This window comes from Epinephelus moara, chromosome 21 (assembly GCF_006386435.1).
Source record: "Epinephelus moara isolate mb chromosome 21, YSFRI_EMoa_1.0, whole genome shotgun sequence".
NCBI classification, from domain to species: Eukaryota; Metazoa; Chordata; class Actinopteri; order Perciformes; family Serranidae; genus Epinephelus; species Epinephelus moara.
In genome coordinates this window covers 26,638,235-26,664,489 of record NC_065526.1, presented here as the reverse complement: position 1 = coordinate 26,664,489, position 26,255 = coordinate 26,638,235, and the positions used below count along the sequence as shown (strand labels likewise).

Sequence of the window (26,255 nt, the reverse complement as noted above, 5' to 3'; positions counted from 1 at the left end):
GGTAGTGGACTTCGTCCATACTAGAACGATTAAATGTCCCTCTTATGAATGATGTCCTCAGGTAGCAGTCCCAAGTGAACAATCGGTGGGTCCCTTGGTGTTATTAATCTTTTTTTGATCTTTGAAATTGATTAAAAAACTTGATATACAGCAAAAAATGTTCCCACAAGTTAATATTTTGTCTTGTGTGTTTCACACATTATAAAACCCATTTTTGGGGTTCATTTGGATAAAATAAAGGTGATAAGCAGCCACTGATAGAGAGGCTGCAGCCTGTCTTCACACTGGCATGCTGTAGAAGCAGAAGTCAGGAAATCAGCGGCTGTCACGTGGCGCAGGCGGGGGCGGGGCTCTGCGTCTGCGCCGGCCAGTAGCAGCGCAGCGTCGGTCCAGGTCCAGGCAAGCTCCATGGGGGAAAAAAAACCCGAGAGAGGAGACGAATAACGGTACACTCCAGTATTTATGGAGCCGATCCCCGCATATAACCGCATCGCATCTGCGTGTCCTCTCGTGATGCATACGTGAATGAATGTGTTTGGAGACGGACGCGGTGTACTGCGTGTTGGGGCTGACGAAAACAAGCGGTCCACCATTGTCTGCGTAGAAATAAGAATGGCCTGGATGTGGAAGGTAAGAGGGGGTTTCTCTCTCACATACATTACAGCCAAAAAGGGGGAAAGGGTGGAAAAAACACATAAGCAGCTCCTGACGTCGTTGGCTTTACGTTTTAGTGCGTTTTAGCAGATGTGAGCTGAAATGTGAGCCGGTGCTGGTGGTGGTGATGCTCCGTGGAGGTGATTAACCCTCCTCTGCTTTCTGTCTGCTCGCCTGGTTTTTTGGAGGGGGACCCTGAATTTGTGATTTGGGCTCATGCACATGAAGGAAAACCAGGCCCTCGTGTTTGTTTTTTGAACTGAGTCCACGTTTGCGTGTCATCAGTCGTGGAAAAAGCGGTCAGATGAAGGCCATGCAGCCAGCTGTGTTCACAACATGCCTCATGACATGTTCAGGTGTTCACATGATGTCAGGAGTTTAAAACACTCACAGCTTCCTCAACAGATGAGAGCAAAGTTAGGAAAAAGTTCACCTGTGACTCTGAATCTCTTCATGTTTGTTTCAGCCTTTAAATTTCAGTTCAACTCAGTTAATAGGCCTGTTTGTAATTTACAAATGTGGATATCAGCAACACTGTGAGAGCTGAAGCTGTTGTTGGTCATATATGACACCAGGCGCACACTTCTAAAAATCTTCTTTATCAATTTGACCTAATCTGCTGATTAATTTCTCTCTATAAAATGTCAGAAAATAGTGGAAAATGTCCCTCATAGTTTCATATAGAGTTTAAGGTGACATCTTCACATAGTTTATGTCTACAGTCTAAAATGCACAGATATTTAGTTGTCCTCATTTTTAAAACTTCTGGAAACATTGAATGACTGACACCTTGTCTTCATAAGTGACTTAAACAATGAATCAATGGTTGACAATTCTTTCTTTGTTGTTGTTGTTGTTGTTGTTGTTGTTGTTGTTTATTGACAAATCGATAAAGTAGTTCATTTCTTGTTTTCTCAATTAATTGTTTGTTAAATGTCATATATAAATAGTGTAATGCATCTATCACAGTTTCCCAGAGTTCAAGCCGACGTCTTCAACTCACTTGTTTTATCCAAGCAACAGTCCAAAAGACCTCAGAAGTATTCAGTTTACAGTGATATGAAAGCAAATCTTCACATGTAAGAAGTTGAAATGTTTGATATGCCTGATTGAAAAATGACTCAGAGGTTTAATCGATTACCAAAACTTACCAAAGCATGTGATGAGCATAAACATGCTAAAATAGTTTGCATAGCAAATTTGACTTTACATCTCATTTGAGTGTAAGGGTGTTTTCACGCTTGGTCCTTTTCCAGCATTTTTTGTGCATATGTGAACACTCCAAGAAAACTCAGACCCCTCTGAAGCAAACCGAGCGGTGTGGTGAAGTTAACCTGTGCCTTGTGAACACAAAGCTCTCCAGGTTCACTTTGCTCTTTGCCATTGTATTTAGCCCTTTAGATCACATGCTATTGCATGGGGACGCTTGAAAAAAACAGACGAAACCACGTCAGCCTGTAACGCTTGCAAGGACGCAGGACGGGGAGTAGTTTGGTCCACAGAAGATACTGCACGTCTCCAGATGTGGAGTGTAGAATACATCAAATGGCAACAGTCTACAGCACNTTGTTTTCTCAATTAATTGTTTGTTAAATGTCATATATAAATAGTGTAATGCATCTATCACAGTTTCCCAGAGTTCAAGCCGACGTCTACAGCACAGAAACGCAAAGGGTTTCCACTAATTTTAAGTTCATCAGAAAGTGAGGGGCTTCATAACCCCACTGCAGTGCCACGACAAAGTAAAAACAAAACTATATCTAGGCTATAGTGTGAACAGAAAGAGGACTGAGGCCCCATCAGAGCTGAAGTTGACCAGAAAGACTACTGAGTCCTTTTTGAAATGAACTGACAATGAACACAAAAAGAACTGAGTCCCCTTTCCACTGGTCTACTTTTTGGTCCACTTTAAGAGGACTGAGTTCAGTTCATTTAAAAAGGACTGAATGTGAAGACACCCTAAAACACTTTGTTTTACACTGTACTTTCTTCCACACGTTTCTGATAACAGTACACGATCCTGGTAAGGATGTTTTCTGATATTGCCATATGTATATCACAGTGAACATCGGGTATCAAACTCAAATACTTTTTTGTTATTGCCAAAAATGCATCCGTAGCACCAAGTATCAAAACATGTCAAGAATTAGACCTTTAGATATTTGCTTATTTATGTGGTAATTTTGCTTTTTTATTCAGGCAGAGTTCTTGTAGGGCTCCTTTGAGTTTCAGCAGAATAAAACACTGAGCTGCCTATTGTGCTGATAAAGGACTATCTTGATTAATTTATTTATAAAAGTGGTTTGGTGGTAAATTCTTCAATGTGAGACATTGAAAAAGTACATGTTTGGCATTAGCACAGTGGCTGCAACTAATTCTTTTCATCAGTGATTAATCTGCCAATCATATTATCAATATTTGGTTGATTGTTTGGTCTTTGAAATGTAAGTAAGTTAATAGTAAAAAGTGCCTATCATGGGTTCCAAAAGCCCATTCTAGAGATATTTAGTTTATTATCTGTCAAGACAAAGAAAAGTAGCAAAACCTTAAAAATAAGAAGCTTGAACTGGGGAATGGGAAAATAGTCACAAATAATTTCTACTGATCATCTTATCGATTGTGGACTAACTGCTCCTGCTTTAATTGGTAGTAAAACTCAGGTTTTGTGTTGGCTCAGGTATCAAAATATATTATGAAATGCCAAACACACACAATATCACACAAACAAACGTCTGAAGTGATGGGCTGTGCTCCAGTTGTGGATTAACAAACTCTTTTTATGTGTAAAACAGCACTTAAGCCTGTTGGAATCAAACATTTGGCCAAACAAAATTGCTAGCGTAGCATAATAAGATTATATAATCACAGTGTGAGACTTAATTGCTAATATTGAATTATTGCCCATTCCCTCATTCATCGCACAGTGACACTCAATGATATTGATCTCAGTTTGCTGTGGTGCTAATGAAGGTTTTAATACAGTGAAAAGGTCATTTACTCCTCAATCATTCATCAGTTAGTGTAGCTGAAGATCATCAGCATCATTTCTCTCCCATCAGAAAAATCCACGTGTTTATATTTCTTAGACAGTTAACACACAGTCTGTGTTTGGTTTCTGTCAAACTTAATGATTTATCTTTATTTTCATTTTCCGAAGTTGAGTTTTCATTCATTTAAAAGCACTTTGGTTCCTGTCAATCCTGCAACACCCACAGGAAGAAATGAGAGTCTCTGTCAACAACATGTCACTCCACAAACTCGCTCATGCTGTTTTTGTTATCTGAGACAGGAGATAATTTCACACTAGATTTGACACTGTAATATTATATTTCAAAAACATTTCAGAAAGGAACGTGTAATTATATGGTACAAATTGCAGAGTGATCGAAGGGAATGTAAAGTAGGAGTGGACAGAAATAAATGAGCTGAAGCTAGTGTTAGAAGAAACAAGAAAGCTGGTGTTCAATTTCAAGCCTATTAGATACAAAAATAAGGTTAAGATAGTCAGACTTAAATGGAAATGTCTTGTAACACACTTTAATCTTGCGTCACCATAGAGTTAACTTCGCGATTTGTGCAGCCAACTTGTTGCTTGTACTATATCACACATATGCAAGTGTATACGCAGCAGTTTCTGAGCAGTGAAGCAACACTCTGCTGCCATGTTATTGTTGTATGTTTATGATACAAACAGAAGATTGCTGTTCATGGTGTTTCCATGCTTTTCTGCTGCCCTCAGTGATTCTTAGCAATAAACAGTGTAGAGGCAGGATAGATAAAGTGTTGATGGATGGTTGGATAGATAAGCTAATGCATCTACTGCCTAAAACAAACAAAAACAATGTGGAAAATGTGATGACAATATGGCATTTATGCTTTTTGTGTATTAATTTGAGGAATGTTATGGTGTCCTTATCGCTCCTCAGATCTGATGCTTTCATCTGCCACTATTTTTCATCTGTTCAGTGGAAGTATAAGTGATGTTTAAATCTAATAGTTATGTATGTTCCCATTTATTCCCTGTCTTTTTCCATTGCACTTTGTCAAGCTCTGTTTTTATTATCTAAACACCATCGTTTGTACCTCAGCAAAGCGCAAAAACTATTTTTTGCAATATTTTGATATTTAGTTTTTAAAGAAAGAAGCATATCCACTGACATTTTTAGGCAGTGTAAAATGTGCATAAAAAGAGGTGGATGGAAATGCACTTATAGCAAATAAGCACTTTCTAAAATTAATATGAAATAAAAAAACATAGTAGCAACTAAAGGAATAAATCAATAAATTAGAGTCTAGACTAATAAATTGTCTCGGCCAATATATTAGCTGATATTAGGTGTTGTTGATATTTCAGTATTGGCATATGTGCTTTCCATTAAGGAACAGGAGGTTTGAGGTACTTTGTGGAGCCTCAGAGAGCTTTGATAAGTTTATTTGTCAACTATAAAATGTGCATTCAGTACAATCTTAGTCACATGTCGCAGTTTAAATTAATTAAGGGGTCCTCATTATAAATAGTGGCTTGTGCCTTTAAAATTATACAGCGTCCATTTGTGAACTTTGTCAAAGGTTGCAGTTGTTTGTAAGTTTTAATAACTTCCACCCAAGAGTAATTTTATTTTCTAATCTTTTCAGATTGAATAAATTGAGTACTTGTTGAACAAAGAAAAAGAAAAAAAAAACCCCCACAAAGTTTAGCATCCAACCTGCAACTTCCCAGGCAGGAAAATGAAGCCTACACCAAAGTGCCAAAAATGGTAGTTCCTCAAATGGCCACTTGAGGCCGGCTCCAGAAGCCAGTCAATCCCAGTAGACACCCATGTCAAAATGCTCAACTTGACAGCAGAAATAAACATGTTTACAGCCTACTACAAAAACAGTTTTGGACTCTATAGCTAATTTCAACATGCATGACAACTGTACAGGGGTTTATTTTTATATAACTCAACCCATTGAAAGTTTAATTAAGGCTTTAAGTTGCACATAATTAAGGGCTGACAGGCTGTCTGCGAGGCATCACCTCGGGCCCTCAGTCAGATCCGCCCTTCACTCATCCACAGCTCCACTCTCTCATCCAAATATATTGACTTCCGGCTCCAAAAAAACAAAATGGTGAAAATGCCAAAGTAGAGGCTGCAAAACCAATGTGTAACGTTATGATAGCTGCATACATTTTTTCATACAGTCTATGTTCCTGTCCCATTAATCATTTAGCTTGTGATACCTTTGAGAAGAGTACTAACTTTCCACCACTGTGCTCAGGTGCATGAGACGATGCATTTCTTAACCTGGCCTGCTCCGGTGTGGTTCATGACACTGAGAGTTGTTTGACTTGCAGTCTGCTACTTAGTTCATGTTTATAATTGGTTAGCGAGGCCTGCAGAGAGAGCTCTGCCGTGCAGGGTGCCCTCTTTGTTAGCTTGTGTTTTAATTGGAGTGAGTTCATCCGTGAATAACTGTGCTGGAGCTGGGAAAGGCTGCGGCCGTTGTCCTCCATCAAAACAGTTCAGGATGAGCTCTCCATCACGTCTCATGGAAAGATGATGATGCTGCTGTTAGTCCTAACTACATGTGGCAGAACAAGGCCAGCAAAGCAAGTTTTTGTGACAAGTTCATGTGGGTACAACGCAAGCAGAAAGCACACAAAGAAGATTTCAAATTAATTAATGCATGCACTCACAAACACACAGTTGTTTGAGTGTGTCGAGAGGTGTTGTAACAGCCACAGGGAATGCAGAGAGTGTCCCAGTTCTTAAGAGTTTCAGGGATGAATAGCACTTCTCTGAGTCCCCCTTGTCCCATGTGATTGTGTTACAGCAGAAGGCAGGCTGATAAAAAGTGCCCCGCCACAGTTTTAGAGAAAGCACAGGGCACCGGCAGGATGTTGAATGAGGTTCCGTTTTATATTCAAAGTGTTATCAAATCCGTGCTCTGATTTCCCTTTGTGCCATTCTCCTCTTTTATCTGTTTTTGTTCTTTAGTGTGAAGTTTACAAGAGATTTTCCATTGTTTTAAAGTTTGCAATCTGGCTGCACGGGTCCTGAAGGTATAACCTGATTCATTTTTAATCCGACGGTTCATACAAATCAATTGCGAATATATATTCATTCATACAATAATGATACTGCTTTTTTAAAGTGGTTTTGTAGCAGAAGTTTAGTTTTACTCATAAATATGTTCAATATTAATCAACAGAGAAAGGAAATCCATCCAACAGGCATCCAAAACCAGAACTCCAAGTTTTATATGAAATTTGGAAATGAAATGTAACTACAGCACTCCAGTATTAATACTTACACTCAAACTGAAATCAAGATTAATATTTGCTAAAAAAAAAATATTGTTCTTAATCGTAATTTACAGAAATAAGAACTCAAAGTACGGTGGCAGCACAGTGGTGCAGTGGTTAGTATTGTCACCTCACAGTAAGAGTGTTCCTGGCTTAAGGAGTTCAAACCCAAACTTCTGTGTGGAGTTTTTAAGTTCTCCCCGTGTCAGCGTGGGTTTTCTCTGGGTACTCCAGCTTCCTCCCACAGTCCAAAGCATACCTGTCAAGTTTTGGATTTGAAAATAAGGGAAATTTTCCAGCGCCCTCTGCGAGCCGTCCCACCACCCCAACCAAGCTCCAGTATCCCTTACATTTTAAGACAGGTGTACAGGAAATCTAAAATAACCACTTGTCAACCACTTACTAACTACAATTAGGTGATCAGAATCTGATAGGCCTACCTTTGTTGACATTGAAATGCTGTGAACATTCCTACGTTATAATACAGCCTAAAGGAAAACACAAAAGGGTATATGAAGCACATTTATTTATTTATTTTACATATTTTCAGTTTATATACAAGTCAACAAATTACATATTTACTGTTCATTTCACATTGCCTGTCTTTAAGTTAAACATTTACATTTTATTTTCGTTATACATTTTCTTTTAATTTCTCATGTTCACTCATGTGGCTCTCTGGCATTCACTAATGACTTATACAGATTTGTTGCAGACTTTGCATCCTTTAACACTTTTTTGGAAGGAGTGTATTTGTGGGCTGGGCCAGAGTGGTTGATTTTACATGACAGACCCGCTGTCGACACTAACCTCACGACAGCTGCCACCCAAGCTACTGCAGGTGGCAGTTCTCGCGAGGCTAGTGACAGAGTTCAGTTTGGAGAGGCAGAGGATTTTTTTTTTTTTTTTTTTTTTTAAATTATATTATAATACGGGAGATTTATGGGAAAATACTAATACGGGAGGACGGCGGGAAAGAGGGGTAAAATACGGTAGTTTCCCGGCCAAAACGGGAGACTTGACAGCTATGGTCCAAAGACATGCAGGTTAGATTAATTGGTGACTCTAAATTGGCCGTAGGTGTGAAAGTGAGCGAGAATACTTGTCTGTCTCTATGTGTCAGCCCTGTGATAGTCTGGCAACCTGTCCAGGGTGTACCCCGCCTCTCGCCCAATGTCAGCTGGGATAGGCTTAATTTACAACTAATATACAATGATCCCCTGTCTATTTACTACCCAATAAAATAAATAAGTAATAAACCCATTTTATTTACAGTCCAAGTACCTCCCAGTGTTACAAAATAAATATGCACTCCCCTAGCACAACCTTTTCTCATCTGTGTATCTGCCAAAAATACCTTTTGTATAGTTTTTAAAATTGATTTAGATTTGTGCTTTGTTTCAACTCATCAGCCCATTCCACGAGTCCCTCCCATACACTGAAATACACAGACTCGTCTTAGTTGTATGAACATTGTTTTTTAAAATGAAATTCTCTTGAATTATAAGCCCCCCTCCCTGTCACAAAACAGTTTTTTGAATGTTGCCCGGAAGTGAATTATTTCTGGCTTTAAACATGATTATTGCAGTTTTAAATTAGTGTCTCCATTACATAGTTTGGCTAGCAGAGACAAGTTTATTTTTACTCTGAAAATACTTAGTATGTTTCTTGTTATAATAAAAACAATCTGGGGGTCTGTGTTTAAAAGTAACATTTTTTTGGTCAAAAAATTACTATCAGCTGATATATCATTATTGTGTTTTATAAAAAACACTAATAGTAAGTATTGGCTTCAGAAATCCTGTATCAGTCGGGCTAAAGCTGCAAGCTCTTTCTTAGTCCAATTTATGATTTGAGCTTTCTGTATGTTATGTTACTTTGGCACCTGATTTGAGTCACAGGGGAAGAGGATGACACGTTGCTGTTTGTTTTGACAGTCTGTTGAATTGCCATCACCACAAATGAACCCGTGAAATATAGACAGCTAATGCTAGCAAGATCCCCTCCTTTATAAAAAGCAGGACGATATACCCAGTGCTGAATGTATGAAAGCTGCAGGTGACTCAGTGTCTTTCGAAGTAACATGAGTTAAAATTAACATTTAACATTAAACATGGTATTAGGTAGGCCTATACGAGGGTATTTAGACATCCCGACAGTATGACTTTTAATACTGTTAAAAATTCAGATGCTCATCCTTCTATTAAAGTCATAGAGAGAGTCTGGGAATCAGTGCTAACATTAGCAAACAAAGTTAAGTAGCTTTCACTTAATGAGTCGAAGCTAGGGTACGATGGGTCCTCACAAATGTAAGATGTTGTAAAACAGCAGATATCTTAAATCACAACGTATAACCAACAAGGTCTTGTTGGAAAAGGGGGGAAAACATCTTCAGCAAAAACAATTGAAGTTTAAGTTCTTTCTTTGTCATATGCACAACATACATACAAATATGTATAAAAAAATGCAAGTAAAATTAAGAATCTAAGACATTAACTCATGCAAAACTTAGAATATAGGAAAAAAATATAATGTAAATGAAATTTTTTTTTTAAAAGTTTAATATCAAATAGTAATATCATATAGTACTTTGGTAGACTGATGAGTTGTTAACAGGTAACATCATTAAGTAAAACATTCGTAGGCTACACAAGGCTCTGACTTTTACCAAGACAAATGCACAGCCAGGGGCCTGAAGCCTATGTTGTGTTCACACCATGTTGTTAAGACCGTATTAAAAAGCAATTGAGTTGGAAAAAACGTTAATGTCATTCCTGAGAGTTAGAGGTAATGGCAATTTCTGACAACGAGAATATCTTCAATTTGGTGAATAGAATTAAATGTCGACAAAGTGGAAATTGGTTGCAAAGCCTCCAATGCTGGCGGATGCATTAAAAGAAAAATTAACACCAATACAATTAAATCAGGTAATCTAAAAGGAGCTCTACACAGATTGTTTGCATCTTGTTCCAAATACACTGCAATATTAGTTAATTTAAGATCTTTAAATTATGCGACTACAGAGTTAACAGTGGGCGTAATATGAACACTTCCAAGTTGTAATAAGGGAAATGTCTTCACAGTCTATTAAAACAGTCAAATAATTTTCCACAAATATGTCAAAAACAAACAAACCAAAAAAAAAGTATTCATAATTTTTTAAAAAATAGAAAACTATGCCCAATCTCTGTTGTATCATTATAATTTATATTTCAAAGTTCAAATTTCATCTTAACTTTAAGTGAACCTTCCTCCTGACTGAATGACCTAAAAGAAAGTCTTTGTCCTGCAGCTTCACTGTTGCTGTCCATTCTCTAAAACCTCTTTTGAGCCAACAGGGTACCATTTAAGCGTGTGGCTTCTTTATCATGGTAATGTAACCTACATCTGTTGTGCAAACACATACGCACACACAGACTGTTGCGGAGGAAGCTAGTGCGAGGGTTAGCTTATTCACAGTGGTAACCAAGGGTGATAACCTCGCTCCAGATCTGGCATTAATCCAGCGGCCATAGTCGTAGTAACTGGGCCAGCAGACCCTTCGCTCATACAGGAAATCTTATCAACATCTGGGAGGACTTAAGGCTTACTTGATCTCACTACGGGTCATTGGTCATGTTGGTCAGGTAGTCTCTAATCCTGGGTGGTTTAATCATGTGTCATCCTGCCAGTTTGAGGTGCCTGAACACTGCTGCCAGCGCTGGTCATTTTCTCAGCTGTTTTTTCTTTTTAGTGTCTTATCCCAAAATACAAAGAAAAGACACCCAGAGTTTAATGAAAGAGCTGATATGGCAGCCTGCAAATTAAGTTCCACTCTGTAATTGCAGTCACGGTCAGCAGCATAAAATTACATGTCACTCACAGAGAACCTCTGGGCCATAACCTCTATTATTACTGTACATGCAATCACGAAGGAGCTTTCCAAAGCTGTAATGCCAAGTTTGAAAGTTTTATACTTTAATTACTCTAAAACAAGAGGACAGAGCCAATATTCATGAAGTAAAGAATTAAGTACAGTTATTAATCTGCCATTGTTCGTCCAGACATCAGGAGAAAGTGCAAACAGATTGTAATTAATACAGCAGAAAAAAAGGAGATTGCTTTGCCCTCATCGACCAGAGCAAAGTCCCAGCCTTTACTAAAGCTATTTTGGGATATTTGGCTCTTGACATCCTTGTTTTCTGTTAAAAACTGATATTGTTAGTGAATTTCGGTACTAAATGGTGAAGTGCATTATTCCTTTTTTGATTCTTGATTAACTGCTGGAGTCTGCAGTATATTTTCTTTACTGAGGAGAAAATATGTATAATCAAAGATATCAGACAAATAACATATATTTCTATATCAGCAGTAGTTTTCAATTTTTTCTAAATCATTTCAAGCTGCTCCCAAATGATCTTCCTCAACCCTGTGGGATCTTTCAACTACCTTCACAAGGTGGCTGCGGGTCCTTAAAAAGTCTTAAAATGTTTTAAATACACATTTACTAATAAGAGGTATTAAATTGTCTTACATTTAGACTGAATGGGTCTTAAATGTTCTTTTGTCACACCACCAATGTAATTTTTGGTGTTGGTGCTATAGGAAACATCATTTTAACAGGAGGGAAACCAGACTTCAACACGCCTGTATGTGTGCAGTGCCCCATTTTTGCTCCCTCACTGCACTTAGATCAGGCCATGAGTCTGCATCACTAAACTCAGACCTTGCAAATTATGAAAAATTGACTGTGTGTCAAAGGTGTTACAAACATGGTAAAATAGGGATCTGGGCCCTTGAGTCGCACATGCAGAGCTGTAAGCACAGAAAATATTGTCAGGGTCATTTTTAATGTTCATTTTGAACTGAAATCAGTGTGTGTACTTGGAAAGAGTATATTTTCACTTTTTATGTGTATTTCCATGGCACGTTTGGCCTTAAATTTCATTTAAAGTGGTATTAAAAAGGTCTTAAGTCTTCAATTTAGCTTGTTTATACCTGTAGACACCTTGAAGTTCAGGGGCAAACAATCTAATTCATGGAGCAGAATCTCAACCTATCATAAAGGTATTCTTAGGAATTTAGTTTTAAATTGCAAAAACAAGCCAAAGCCTTCACGTGATGTTTCTGGTGAAAAACATATAGGTGAACAGTGGGACCAAATGTTGGTGTGTGGGGTTTCTTTTTTTTTTTATACTAAAATTGGTAACTTTTATAAACATAACTTGTTTTTATATTTGCTGAAACTGTCACTATATCCACACACCAAATGAGAGAGTCTGTAAAAAAAAAATCATACTCTTCTGCATATTACCGTGAATTGCTTCTAATGGCATCACCACATGTGAACAAACAAACCAATCAGAACTGAGGAGTCTCCAAGAGAGCTGTCAATCATGTCAGTCACTGCTGGCGAACTGCGGTCAACCTGATCAAATATGAATCAAGATTCTGTTGCTGCATTGTCCATTTCCTACCTTAAATGCTTTCAGAAACATATTTTAGTGTACTGTTTAGCTGTAAAATGAGAAAGTTGGTCTGGTCAGTTGGTGGTGTTTGGTGTGTTGCTCAAATGTTTCTAACATGGCGGCCGGATCATAAATTTTCTCATTTTACAGATAAACAGTACACTAAAATATGTTTCTGAAAACATTTGAGGCAAGAAACAGACAGTGTAGTAACAGAATCTTGATTCATATTTGATCAGTGTTGCCAGTGTTTTCACAGACTGTCTGTCTCATGTACTTCTTTCAGAATATAGTGACAGTTTGAGCAAATATGACACAAAGTTCTGACACACACGCCACAAAGATCCCAACCCACAGCCCGGCCCACAGTGCTCTGGTACATGGGGCGCCAGGTGAGCTAGTAGGAACCCAAGAAATGACATTTTAATACAGTTAATCTGCAACAGCAGAAACATTTCGAAGGAAACATAATAACGAGTGTTTCGTGCATTTTATTAATGATGTAGGGGATGTTGTTTTCCAGTCCAGTCTTGCAGAAAATTCAGTCTTGGTTTAATACAGAAAATATCCACAGTGACTTGAAGCACAAGATTAATCTGTAACTGAAACCATGATCTTTCCCGAACATTAATCTAAGTTCATTTGTTGCCTAAACCTGATCACATACAGGACTCTGCATGTGAACTCTGGTCTCTGGTGTCAAACTCCCTAAATGAGAAAATAATTTAGTGATATAAAACCTTAATTTCTACGAGACAGGGTTGATTTCTTTGTCCATTGACAAACTGATCTATCAGTTGTCTTCATCGCTGATTTTTTTTTTAACGGTTAAAAGGTGTTTTAGCTTCATAGTTCAGAAAATGATAGCTGATTTTCATAAATCATCTCAAGCTGCTCCGAATGTATCTTCTGACTCTCTCGGGGGTCCAAAGAGCTTGAGTTAGTCTTTAATCTTCTTCAGCCTCTTGCATTAGCATCAGTGTTTATCTTGGAGGTCTTAGGAAGGATAATTTTCAGATAATCAGTTGGCCACAGTGTTTGTTTTTAACTACACCTGTCTGATCCGTCAGCGCACACACACACACACACACACACACACACACACACACACACATTTACTTGGACAGCGGGTTCTTCAGGGATTAAAGGGTCACTCACCATTTTAGGATTAAGACTGGCCTCTTTACACTTCACTCTCCAGTCAGCTGTGAACTCCCACTCGTAGTTAAAGATGAGCAAGTGCCATGAGTACAATCTGTGAGAGGGACAGAGCGGCCAAGACGGCAGATCGTTGGTGGTCAGATGGCATCATTCGGCCCTGATGGTTCCCTGGAAGAACTGTGGCATTCTGGTTTTGAACATGATCCAGGAGGTGTTTTGCCAACTTGCTGCTGTGTGGAAATGACAAATACCGGATGGACTTCACATTGTGTATGTATGAAGGGATGACCAATTGCTGCTTGGTCTGTGTGACGTAGTGTGAACAAGCTGTTAGCACTGAGATATGTGTGCTTGGTTTGCCCGATGGCAGGAGAGGGAATTGAAGTGTTTGGAAGGTGGAAAGAAAACAGAAACCTTTTAGTGGTGCAATATAACAACTGTTAGAGCTGGAACAAAGTGTTTATTTTCACTGTTGATTCATCCAACAGTTGTTTTCTTGATGAAATGATTAATCTTTCACTACATTAGACTTTATAAAAAGATTAAAAAAAAAATAAAATCCCAATTTAAACTCCTCTTAGCCCAAAGTCACATCTTTAAATATCTTGTGTTGTCACATCGAAAAGATGGAATAAGCAATTGTTTTATATTTCTGTTTGAAAAATGACAAATAACTGATATCAAAATATTTGCCTAACCTTTCAGCTCTAAAAGGCTACTCAAAACTATTATCTTCATCATGAATTAATCTGTTGATTATTTGTCTTATTAGGTGATGAATAGTTGATTAAAAGGTGCCAGAGCTCTGACCCAAAAACTAGATATTCAATTAACAATGACGTAAAACAGAGAAGCAGGAAATCTCATTTGAATATTTAGAACTAGCAATCGTTGGCCATTTATGCTTTATAAATGACATATCATTTATTGTTTTATTAAAATTACTATTTGATCAGTCAGTTGGTCGATCAGCGGAAAATACATCTGCCAATATTTTGATAATCAGTTAATTGTTTAGGTGATTTTTCAAGCAAACGTCAAAAATGTGACCAAATATAAGCATTTGTTGCTTTTCCTTCTTTTATTTGAAGATATACAAGGAATTTCACTAAAACAATGTATGCAGTAATCTCTTTCAGTCATCAATTATGACCCACTAGAAGTGTGTGGTGGTGTATTTATCAGCATAATTTTCTTATTATCTTCTTATGTTCTGTATTCGGGACATTTATGGGCGTGCACCCCCACAGTGCTCAGGTGAGGTCACAGCTTTATAAAAAGGTAGCGACCAGGTGCCAAACCGTGAGCAGCAGGCATCCTAGAGACAAAGCGCAGAATAAAAGCAAATATAGTGAGCGGAAATGCCCATCGTGAATCTGGGGTTGGCTTTTACTTTGACTTTTGCTGGCGAGCGCATTTATAAACAGTAATCGACAATTCCGCTTAGTGTACCTTTTAAGTAAACTGAATCTTTGAGGGTGTCAGACTCTCGATTGGACAAAAAAATCAAGAAAATTAAAAATTGAATTGAATCAAAAATTGATTCCTTGTGTGTCTTCCTCGACCCCTTCACTCACATCTCCTGTGGGCGAGACTAAGACACGAGGAGGAGAGCTGAGGAGAGGAATCGAGGACAAATTAGGAAATGGGAAAGGCCTTATTTTCTTGTATTATTTCTAATGGCCTTACCGGCAGGAACGAAAACAACCAATCGGAGCTGAGGAGTTTCTCAAGCAGCTGTCAGTCATGTCAATCACTGCTCGTGTGCAGTCACACCGTCAAAGTAGGCAGCACTGATGAAATATGAATCAAGATCTGTTACTGCATTGTCTATTTCTCGCCTCAAATGTTTTCACAAGTAGTGATTGACGTGATTGACAGCAGTAATAAGACTCCTTGGCTCTGATTGGTTGTTTTCAGTGTGCGGTCAATTCCAGTGAATATAATTAGTAGAAGTAGGAAGAGGAGGAGGGGTGTGATCTTTTTTTCTCAGACCATTTGTCTCATGTAGTTTTCTCAGAATATAGTGACAGTTTCAGCAAATATGACCCAAAGTTATTGTCATAAAAGTTACCAGCTGTAGCTTCAATAGAACAAACTACCGTATCGAGTCAAATGATACTTTGTTGGTGCACAGCTTGCTTTACTTGTTTTCCATTCTGTGGTTGTTGTTTTTTTCCCTGGCACACTTTCAGCCCACTTAATCGCACATTTCTGGGCAATTCTATCAACTTTTAGGAGCATTTATGTCCTCAGTTTGTGTTAATTTCCTAACATGAAGTAGTTACAGAGTCATACAGCTCCCAGCCAGTTGGACTCATTTGAGCATGTTGCACCATTGCTGGATTACATTTGGCAAGTCCCACCCTGCACAGTGTGCTGTTGGCAAGGTTCAACTGCCCATTGGCACAGGGGCGAGCCAAAGCTCAGAAGAGAGCGATCAGCAGAGGCAGTGTTTGATAAGGAGTTATGCTCTCCGCAGACTTGGATGTGGCTTAGAAGTGCTGTCCAAGTGACACAAAAAGAAGTCATACAAAATCAAAAGGGGCAGCAGGAGGTGTCAGACTGAGTGGGAAGATTGTGGTTTAAGTATTTGCCTTGTTGAAGTGTAGTTAAGCCAAACACTGAACACTATTTAGCTCCAGTGGTGGTTGCTTGGCACCTGACCCTGACCTTTAAGCTGATTGTGGGAAGCAGCGAGAAAAATCCGTCTTTGGAGTATCAATTTAGTATCATAGTTTTATGTAATCCTGTTGCTCACAAATAAATTCTTGCCCCACAAAATTCAAGAATCCAAATCAGGCCAGCTCAGTTTGATTCAGGCTGGACCTCATCAGTGTCCTTGACCTCAGAGCCGTGCTGCTGTAATCCTGTGTGTATCTCCTCAGCAGCTTTTTCCAGACAGTGAGGTGGCAATGATCAGGCGTGCCTGTTACCCTGAGTAACGGCTGATTCTGTGCAGCTCGCCTTGAGCTTTCTGCGCTCCGCCCTTGAACCGAGCCTCTGAGCAAGCAGGAAATCCCTGTAATTGCATTAGTGTTGTCCAACTGTGCCACGCCCGTTCCCTCCAGACCGGCTCTTTTAGCTTGATTTATTGCCTCGACATGTTGGGATTTATTTTCATCCTATTGCAGAATTTGCGGACAGCGTCAGATATCCTTGACAAATATCCTGGCTTTGATTCTCTGTCTTTCTCTCTTATAGCAGTGTCAGTGTTGTGCTCAGTGGGAGCCAGGTCTGGTCATAGTATAGGCTCCTTTCCTGAGGGCTCTTGACCAAGCCAGCTAATAAAAGGTTTCAGTGCCACTGTTATTATCCCCAGTGGAAGCCTGGCAGTGCTCCGGGCGCCAGCACCGGGAGGCTGATTGCCTCCGTGAACTGAAGAGGTTGACAGACACAAATAGAGCCTGGCGGTTAAGTGAGGGCATTAAATAAAGTGCAAGTCCTTTTTTTTTTTCATGAAATATAATCCCCCGTCTGCTTTTATGCTCGCCTGTGACCCTGGAACTTTCTGTTGTTGTGGTCATTATGAGAAAAGGAAATGGGCAGTGGTTCAAAATGCCACAGTGTACTCTGGGTAATGTTGCAACTACTGTTGTTTTGTGAGGAACCTGCACCGCTGTGTGTCATGTCACACTGTTGTGTTTGAGGTTTCACGGGTGGTTTCGTGATTGTTGTGTCCGACCAGATTTGTATTTTGGTGCCTTATTGATCTCCCTGACGACTGCAGGTGTTTGCTGCTGTGTTTGTTTTTGTTGTTGACTCTGACATGGCTACCGCCTCCCCGTCCTTAACCTACTCGCACAAACATTGAATGCCACACTCTCCCACCCCTCAGTTTTGGCAACACAGTGCAGCAGCACCACAGAGACTTCGACAAAATAGACTCTGCAAACTTTATTGTTGTTTTCCAGAATGAACACCTGCGCGCGCCGCATAGAGGAGCCGTTCGGTGGCCTTCAATTCACCTGGTTGGTTTGTTTATCGTGTGCAACAGCCGCTCCACTTAAATTTCACAATGCTGTTGTTCAGCTCTCGGAAAACCTTCACAATCTAAAGAGGATTAATGAAAAACAAAAAGCTGTGCTGGCAAATTGTTAGAATGTTTTTGTGGTTGGAAATCTCTGAGAAATCTCTGCTGGTTTGAAAAAAGAGGATTCAGTTGAGATTTTCTCTCTCTCAATAAAAACTCCATGAATTTTCAGAGTGAGACTTCAAAATATTTCTTAAATGCAACACATCCTTTTTCCAATCCAGCATATCCTGTTTGTTCAGCAGCTCAGGAAGATAAGAGTGCGTCCGTCTTTTCTTATGATTGGCAAAGATTGCCATGTTACCACATCCTGACAGACGCCGAAAGGCTGATGTACTGGGGATCGCCATTAATCATCAGTCCAGTATTGGGTGTAAATATCAATCATATTCATGACCAGTTAGTCAGACAATTATTTTTGTAATTAATTAATTTATCTTTTAGTTCAAAAAATATAAAAACATGGCAAAACAACAACAACAACAACATTTTAACATATATGACAAAAAAGCAGAAAATCATCACACTGGAGAAACTTGAAATCAGTGCGTTTGGCATCTTTGCTTGAAAAATGACAATTAATCAAGTGTCAAAATAGGTGCCAATTAAAGGAGCATGTCATTGACATCAGATTGTTGTGCTAGATTTGGGTGATGTCAAGGTATTACTGTATACTGTGGTATTTAGAAATCCCAAAGGTATGATTTTTAATACTGTCCAAAAAACTGATGCTTCCTTTATCTAGTAAACTGATATAGAGATGCTGTATTGAGGCAATGTAGTGTACAACACCCGCCACCAGAGGTCAGTCTCTACCCGTGAAACAGGCAGCTGATCTGAGAAAAATGCAGACTGTAGCCCCTTTTACACGGCCAGATTTTGCCGGCAAGCTGCAAGCGTTGAGACACACAGAGCCGGATTGGCGAGTTGATCCGAGGTGCCCAATTTTCCGCCTCGTAGGGTAGACATATTGGCGGAACCCCTTTAGTTTAAACAGACCGAGGTGGCCTTATGCAACGGGAGGGGCTGTTGAAGACTTGTGGGAGAAGCTGTTGATGACGCCGCACGTGTGAGCCACTGGCGGTGGATAAACAGGAAACAGCTGATAGCAGGAATTAGCAAGCAGTTAGTAGCAAGAGGGAAACGCAAACCTGACAGACACTGTAAAGATGAGCAACTGAGGAGACAAGGAATAACGCACCCTCCTTGCCCTTGCAAACGAAGAGGCCATTAACCGCCAGATGACGGTAACGGTGAAGAACGGACCGACTTATGAGAGAATTGCCGAAGGACTGACCAGCCGCGGCTTCCCTCCCACGTCACTGTTTACGTCACACGCTGAGCTACACATTTTGTTACTTGCTCACGCCCCCCATTGTCCCGAAAAAGGCGCCATATGTATAAACAAAAGTAGATAGGCGGCATTTTGCCGCACTCCCCGATTTTGTTTTTATACTGCCAATGCTGAACAAAGACTGATTGGGCTTTCCTGCAAATTTGCACAATTCCTATCTAAAAAGGGCTTGTGAGTGGCAGGGATAACGTCACAGGACTAGTAAAAAAGAAAAAAGCCTCTGCCCCTGTTTGGGAGTATTGCCACATACACCGTAATCTTGAGTTTATTAGCCACTTGATTATATTCAACATCATCTTCGTTCAGCCCACTGATGTGCTGGCGTCTGCTGCGGCAATAAGTGTCATTGGCTCCTCCAGCAAGAAGGGCACTTATTTCCCATCTAATCATTATTCTGAGGGCCGTTAAGTATGTAAACCCAGAAAGACTTGTCTGAAAAGGCTAATTATTTGTCAGAAACACAACATGGTATGCCAGACAATAACATACATGGTACAATGACTTCTATCGCCAGTATCACAGCTTTCATGTTCTTTATGTCTGTTTGATTTTTACAGAAATACCATCATATACCATCCACCCAGATGAAATGTGAGGGTATGAAAAAATAGATAGCGCCCAAGCCTATAGGCTTACACAGGTAGAAGTACTCAGCCTAAGAAGACAGTTGAATAATGTGTTCTGTGGCTCGAGAGGCTTGTGATTTCATCAAGGTTGTCTCAGCTCGACTTTAAAGTTTTAAACAGGCAGCCTGCATTACAGTCGTGGGACTTGGAGTTAAAGAATGTGAATAAATCATCCAGGCCTATTTACTGACTTGAAGTGGCTTATCACAGATAGATCTGTATACAGTATAAGTACAGCCATCACTAACATAGATTTTTACACTGTAAAAAGTCTCATCAGCATCAGTCAGTGTTGTCAGTGTATCTGCTTCAAAAGTACAGTACTGGTTGGGCTATACTATCACATTGCATTATTGGAAATGTAGGAGCCAACATTTTGGAGCTTGACTCATACAAGGGAGAAAAAGTGAGGATGTGTCAGCCTCTGCAGCTTCAATTTTTATCTTTAAAACCTGTCTCTTGCAAGTCACCTAACGTAATGGAAAGCTTGAGTATCCCCTCAGTAGACAGCAACTAATAATTAGTTTCATTATCAGATAATCTGTTAATTATATTTACGCCTCCGCGCCAGTGACAGCCATGGCTGGAGGCATTTTGTTTTTGGGTTGTCCATCCGTCAGTCTCATTCTTATGAACGCGGTATCTTGAAAACACCTGGATGTAATTTCCTCAAATTTGCCACAAACATCCACTTGGACTCAAAAATGAGCTGATTAGAATTTGGTGGTCAAGGGTCACTGTGACCTCAATAAACATGTTTTTGGCTGTAACTGAAAAAATCATACACTAACTATGACAAAATTTCACACAAATGTCCAACGGGATAAAATTATGACATGACAACATTTTATATCCAAAAGTTCAAAGGCTTAATTCACTGTGACATCATAATGTTTTTTGTCATTATTCAGTATCATATCTCAGGAACATAAGGGTAGACATTTGGTCAAATACTGAATTGGTGACACTAATCTTGGGTGTCCACCGTCAAACTGTAAAGATCCTCTGCGTGCTGGGTTAAAGATGGGTGTGAAGCATCCATGTCTTGGCAACATCCATATTTGAGGCATTATCAACTGTCATGGCTACAGACAGGAAACACAACTGCCAGGTGGTAATTCTGGTTTTTGTTTTTTTGGTTAATTAATCAATCACTTGGCCTAGGAAATGCCAGAAAACACTATAAAAAACCACAGTTTCCTTAAGCCCAAGGTAACATCTTGAAATGGTTTTGGACTGTTGATTGGACAAAACAAACTACACAATAACTATCACAGAATAAAGAGTTATTGATTAGTCAACTTATTGTTTCAGCTCTAATCCGGTCTGACGTGTTTTTATACTTTTTATCCTTTCCTTCTTCCACTTCTTCCTCTTCGTCGCCTGAAAAGACTTAGTGGTATTTTCGTTGTAAAAGCATCTCTCAAAAGTTTAAGTAGTCGAAGAAGACGCAAATAACCTTCACCAGTTAGAACAATGCATTTGTAACCTCAAGCTATCTCAGTCATCATCCCTCTGAGAGCGAAGCACCAAACAGGACAAATTCCTTTTTATTACTGAGCCACTTGAAAATTCAGTCAGCATTGCTACTTTCTGTCTCTGGCAGCCTTGAGGAAAAGTTTCCATGTCAGACACATTTCTTTAACAAATAACACCTTTAGGAAAATCTCTGCAGAGGCTGGACGTCTGTTTAGTCAAGTGGAGAAGAAAAGTGGCAACACAGTTTGTTTCCCTCATACTGCAGATGTACTGCATCTGTCTGTCTGTCTAATCCTTTCAGATTCTCAGATGTCGCTGTAGTTTGCACTGGTAATATATATACTCAAATTTCTCTGTGAGCAGTCATGCTGTGTGTAATCACTACCAATGAGATGAGGCTCTATTATGGAGTTATGGAGGGATACCATTGAGTTTCAGGGGAAATATCAGTTGCTAAATGTCAGTAATCCTGCGCTGGCATTTGGCAAATTGAAATGGATTTTCTCTGGTCGATGTTTTTCTCAACAGCCACATCCCCCCCTGCCTTCGCCCTTCAAACACAAAGAGACAGGGAGAATAATTGCTATTCTGCTGTAAAGTACTCCGTAGAAATTCAGAATTGGATGTGCGGCATCTTTTCACAATTGCATTTATTTTTGCACTAAAGGTTCTCTCGCAAACTGTGCGTCTGCAGCCAGAATGTGGTGCATGGAGAGCAGCAGATTCATTACTATACAGTAGCTTCGTCCTTGGCCGGCAGTGCGGTCTCCTCTGCCCGTCGGCCATCTGTGACCATAAGAGCCAGCTACTTAAAAACTCAGATATTACAGCAGGACAAAGCTAAAATGGCTCTAGTCATAAGTGAGCGGCAGAAGTCATTTTCTGTGATTGGCTGAATGCCGCTAGACATTCTGGCTTCACGTCCTCTTAATATAACCCTCGACAATAGAAGTTATAGATATTATAGAAGGGTGAACATGCTTTTTTTAAAAACCACATTCAGTCTCAGTTTGCCCATAAAAGACAAGTGAGTGGAGCAGGTGGTCTGATACATGCAGATACTGTATCTTTATAGCCAGGCTGTCCCTGTCTTCACACTGCATTTATTTATTTATTTATTTTATGTGTTTGATTTACAGTTTATTACTTTTAAGTTCAACAACCATACAGAAAGCAGCTGTACATAAATTTTAAAAACTTTCATGGAAAAAAGTGAGAGAAAATCTGGAAGGAGTTACAGTCACACATTACTATTATTAAAATTAGGGATGTGCGAGATTAGTCAACTAGTTGATTAAACGTTGCTACCCTCAGCACCAGAAATACTAGTTGGATCAACTTATTAAGACACCCAGCGGAAAACGGGAGGAATTTGGATCAGCATTTGAGACTAACCAGCAGCTCTGATCAGCAACAGCTCTCTCTCTCTTTCTCTGTTTCATACACAAGCACAAACACGTGCGCTGTCAGATTGTGTCCACATTGGTTTGTTATTTTGGCACACGGAATATTCTGAGAAGCCTGGATGTGTGAGTGTGCTTATGAGTGTGTGTGTGCGTGCGTGCGTGCGTGTGTAAATTTGCTTGCACACTCAGAGAGTAACCCTGTGAGTGAGTGTGTTTGTGAATGGAGTTTCAGCAAAATTAACTGTAAAAAACATCCCTAATTGTAGTGTGTAACTAACTGTCACTTTGTCTTTTTTTAAAGATATTTTTAGGGCTTTTGTGCCTTTATTTTATAGGACAGATATAGTTTGAAAGGGGGAGTGGGAGTGGGGATGACATGGAGCATAGGAATGTGGGTTAAAATCAAACCCGCGGCCGCTGTGGCAAGAACACAGCCTTTGTACATGGGACGCCTGCTCTTCCAGGTGAGCTAGAGGGTGCCCCAACTGTCACTTTTTTAATCAATAAAAGAGGACTGAGATTCTGTGTTAAGTCAAACTAAACAAATTAAAAATGTAAAACTTAAATTTAAACATAAATTCACTTTTGCATTGTTACAAACACTGTTTAAAGTTTACAGTCTCGTCTGCTCAGATGAAACCTGTTATCTTTGTACAGTTTAAAATATTTTGATGATTATAATTCGATCACATCATGTCGCCCCAAAATCACAGAGGTCAGTATGATATAGAGTTGTTCCAGTACAGATATCAGTAACAGCAGTAAGTCTGATACTGTCTAAAATGCTGGATCAGATATCGATGAGTGCCCAAGTCTGTGCACCGATCCAATACCACATAATTTATTAATGAACCTAAAAGTAGTGTCACACTTGGATAAAACGGCAGTTTTCCCAGAAATCAATACTCTTTCGCTGCTCTGAGACAGTAACCTACGGAGCAAGTTTCGCTGTGAAGCCACCGGCAGCTACTGTTTCAGAGCAGTGACGAAGAACTGTCAGCAACATCAGCAATTTGGCAACTTTTTACACTGGATTAAAGAACGTTCTGTGGCATTTATTCTCTGTTTATATTTGTTCATGTTTTACAAAAAGTATAACCCGAGCCATTCCATACAACTGATTTCCATTTCACATACATACAGGATCAGTAATTTATGGCTGTTAATTTCTTTTTTTCTTTTTTCTTTTTTTTGCAGATTATTTTTTCAGGCTTTTTTGCCTTTAATGATAGGACAGAGTGAAACGGGGTGAGAGAGAGAGAGAGAGAGAGAGAGTGGGGGGGTTGACATACAGAGATGGTCGCAAGCCGGAGTCGAGCCTGCGACCGCTGCAGCGAGGCATCGCCTCTGTACATGGGGCGCTGGCACTATCCACCACGCTACCGACGCCCCCTTTTTCTTTTTTCTTTGACACAGTTGTATTGGATAGGTAGTCAGTATCAGCCAGTACACAAGTTCAGTCCTCGGGATCTGTATTGGGACAGAAAAAATGGCATTGGAAGATCCATAGTATGATATATGACACCCTCTATCCCCTGACTACAGATGTCATATTGCCTTAAAATAGTAGGATAATGGCAGCAACTATGGTTGTTTTTTATTCCAATTAATCTGATGATTATTTTCTTGATGGTTTTGTCTACAAAGCACCAGATGTCATCAACAATTGATTGTTGTAATTCCCTAGAGCAAATTTAGCATCTTCAGTTGTTGTGTTTTGTCCGATCAACAGTCCAAAACCTAATCCTCCCATTTGAGGAGCTGGAGCCAGCAGATGTTTGGCATTTGTTTATTAAAAAGTGTCTCACACTGATGACTGCTGCAGTGCTTTGTGGGTTAAATGTGTGTTATCAACCTGAGACTTATTATCAAGTGAAACAAAGACACCAGTCCAGGGAGAAACAGTAGTTTTAAGGGCTGTGAGGAAGAAATTGAGAGTGATGTCAGTCTCTCCACACAGCTGAAAGTCTATGGCAGCAGGATAACTCGCAGCCATACATAAAATGCTTTGTTTTTGACAGGTAGACTCATTCTGCTCACACAGATATGCAGCGTCTCTGCTTCTCAAAGAGCAGATTTCTCTTTTTTCACTCTGACAAATTCTTCACTTTCTCAAGTGAGCGAGCAGCAGCCTACGCAGCAGAGCATAGAGCCTCACCAAACTGTTTCTGTGAACATATGGTGCTGTTTTTTTGTTTTTTCCCCCTCGTCCCAAAAGTTTGCTGGATCCAGAAGGGGAAGTGAATATTGTAGAGTGTTTAATCCTTTATACTTGTGGGGATTATGTTCCATTTGATATCAGATATGCATTAGTCAAATGGGTTTTGACTGCTTTCCAGTCACGCATACAAGTACACGTGTGCAGATACATGGACACACACACAGACAGACACACACACACATTAACACACACTTGTCTGATTAAGATAGGATTTTGCAGTATTGATGTTTATGGCTGTGAAAAATGAATGCATAAAAGGGGGTTTCTTCCTTATTGTTGCCCCCCGCAGAGTCTTAACCACATAAAAGCAAACTGATTCTTTTTTAGGCCAGATTAAGTTTCTCTGTGATGCTCTGTACTATAATGAAGCAGTATCATGCCAACAGAGCAGATTAGTGCTCATTTGACCTGAATTGAAGGATTTTCTTTTCATATGTCACTGCTGATAAGGGTGATACAACGGAAGTAGCACGCACCAAGGGCAGCAGCATCAGGATGTTTTGTCATTGAACTGGCGAAGGGAAACATCTGCATGACACTAAGCAATGGTTTTAATGAGGGGATACAGAAAGAAGAGCAACAACAGGGAGGAATGTCCCACTCCCTGTAGTGCAACATAACTAAGTTCATTTACACAAGTACTATACTTGTTAGACTCGTGAAATTGAACACATTGTAAAGTGACCTCTTACAAAAAGTGTCTAGTTGTCTGTGGGTTGTTAGCAGTTCCACCAAATTGCTGATTTCCCCTCTACACTTCTCAGATATTTTATTTTATTTTATGTTTTTTATTCCAGGCTCAAAGTGTAACAAAACAAGCACTTTACTTTGGATTTTTTATGCCTCTTTACAGACACTGTGGTTGCTAGTTTGAACACTTATTTTCATAGAAATTGATCCCTAAACAGATTGCTAAAAAGAATAGCTTGGCTCTTCACAGTAGATCTCATTTGTTTGTCATACTTTAGTATGAAGCATCGTGGACAAATCTGGTAGGCTGGTGAAGTTAAAGGAAAACTTTGGTATTTTTTAACTTAACCTATTTTCCCAGGTTATTCTGCCTTAGTGACAAATGGAGACAACAATTTTTGAAACTGGTCCGGTATTGTGAGAGGGTGGCGAAAGAGATGTCAATTTACATCCAATAAAAGTGCTTGTTTTCGCCGCTGACAGGCTCAGATTATTTTTATGAGTGTCTGACAACATTACGTGAAGGATCCTACAGAGAAATGAAACATTTTTCCTCACCTTTTGCTGATTCTGTCTGTTTGTTATTGTGTGTAACCAAGTCTCGCTCAAGGACAAGTCTTGTTCTTCGATGTGGTGGACTTTTCCAAATTGTTAAAATCAGCTGATTATTCAACCATGACACTGAAAATCTTTTAGGTACACAAAGTAACGCTTTCCATACTCCCAACACAACAAACTCCTCCGTACACTTCCCTTTCATTGATTTTCCTCTTTAAAATATTATCTCTCATGAGATTTCAGCACAAGACTTCTCTTTGAGCGAGATTTGGTCATGATAACAAACAGACCAGCAAAAGGTAATGAAGAAATGCTTAATTTCTCAGTGGACTCCTTT

The 26,255-nt window shown here is 39.5% G+C and overlaps 1 protein-coding gene across 1 annotated transcript in view; it reads left to right on the top strand.

Moving 5' to 3' along the window:
* Positions 1–371: 371 nt before the first annotated feature.
* The window catches only part of st6galnac3 (ST6 (alpha-N-acetyl-neuraminyl-2,3-beta-galactosyl-1,3)-N-acetylgalactosaminide alpha-2,6-sialyltransferase 3), a 99,919-nt gene continuing 74,035 nt past the window's right edge, over positions 372–26,255 (top strand). Inside the window, exon 1 of the mRNA XM_050032950.1 lies at positions 372–630. Within this exon, the coding sequence (XP_049888907.1) occupies positions 526–630 (105 nt within the window). The 5' untranslated portion in view covers positions 372–525. The remainder of the gene's footprint in view (positions 631–26,255) is intronic.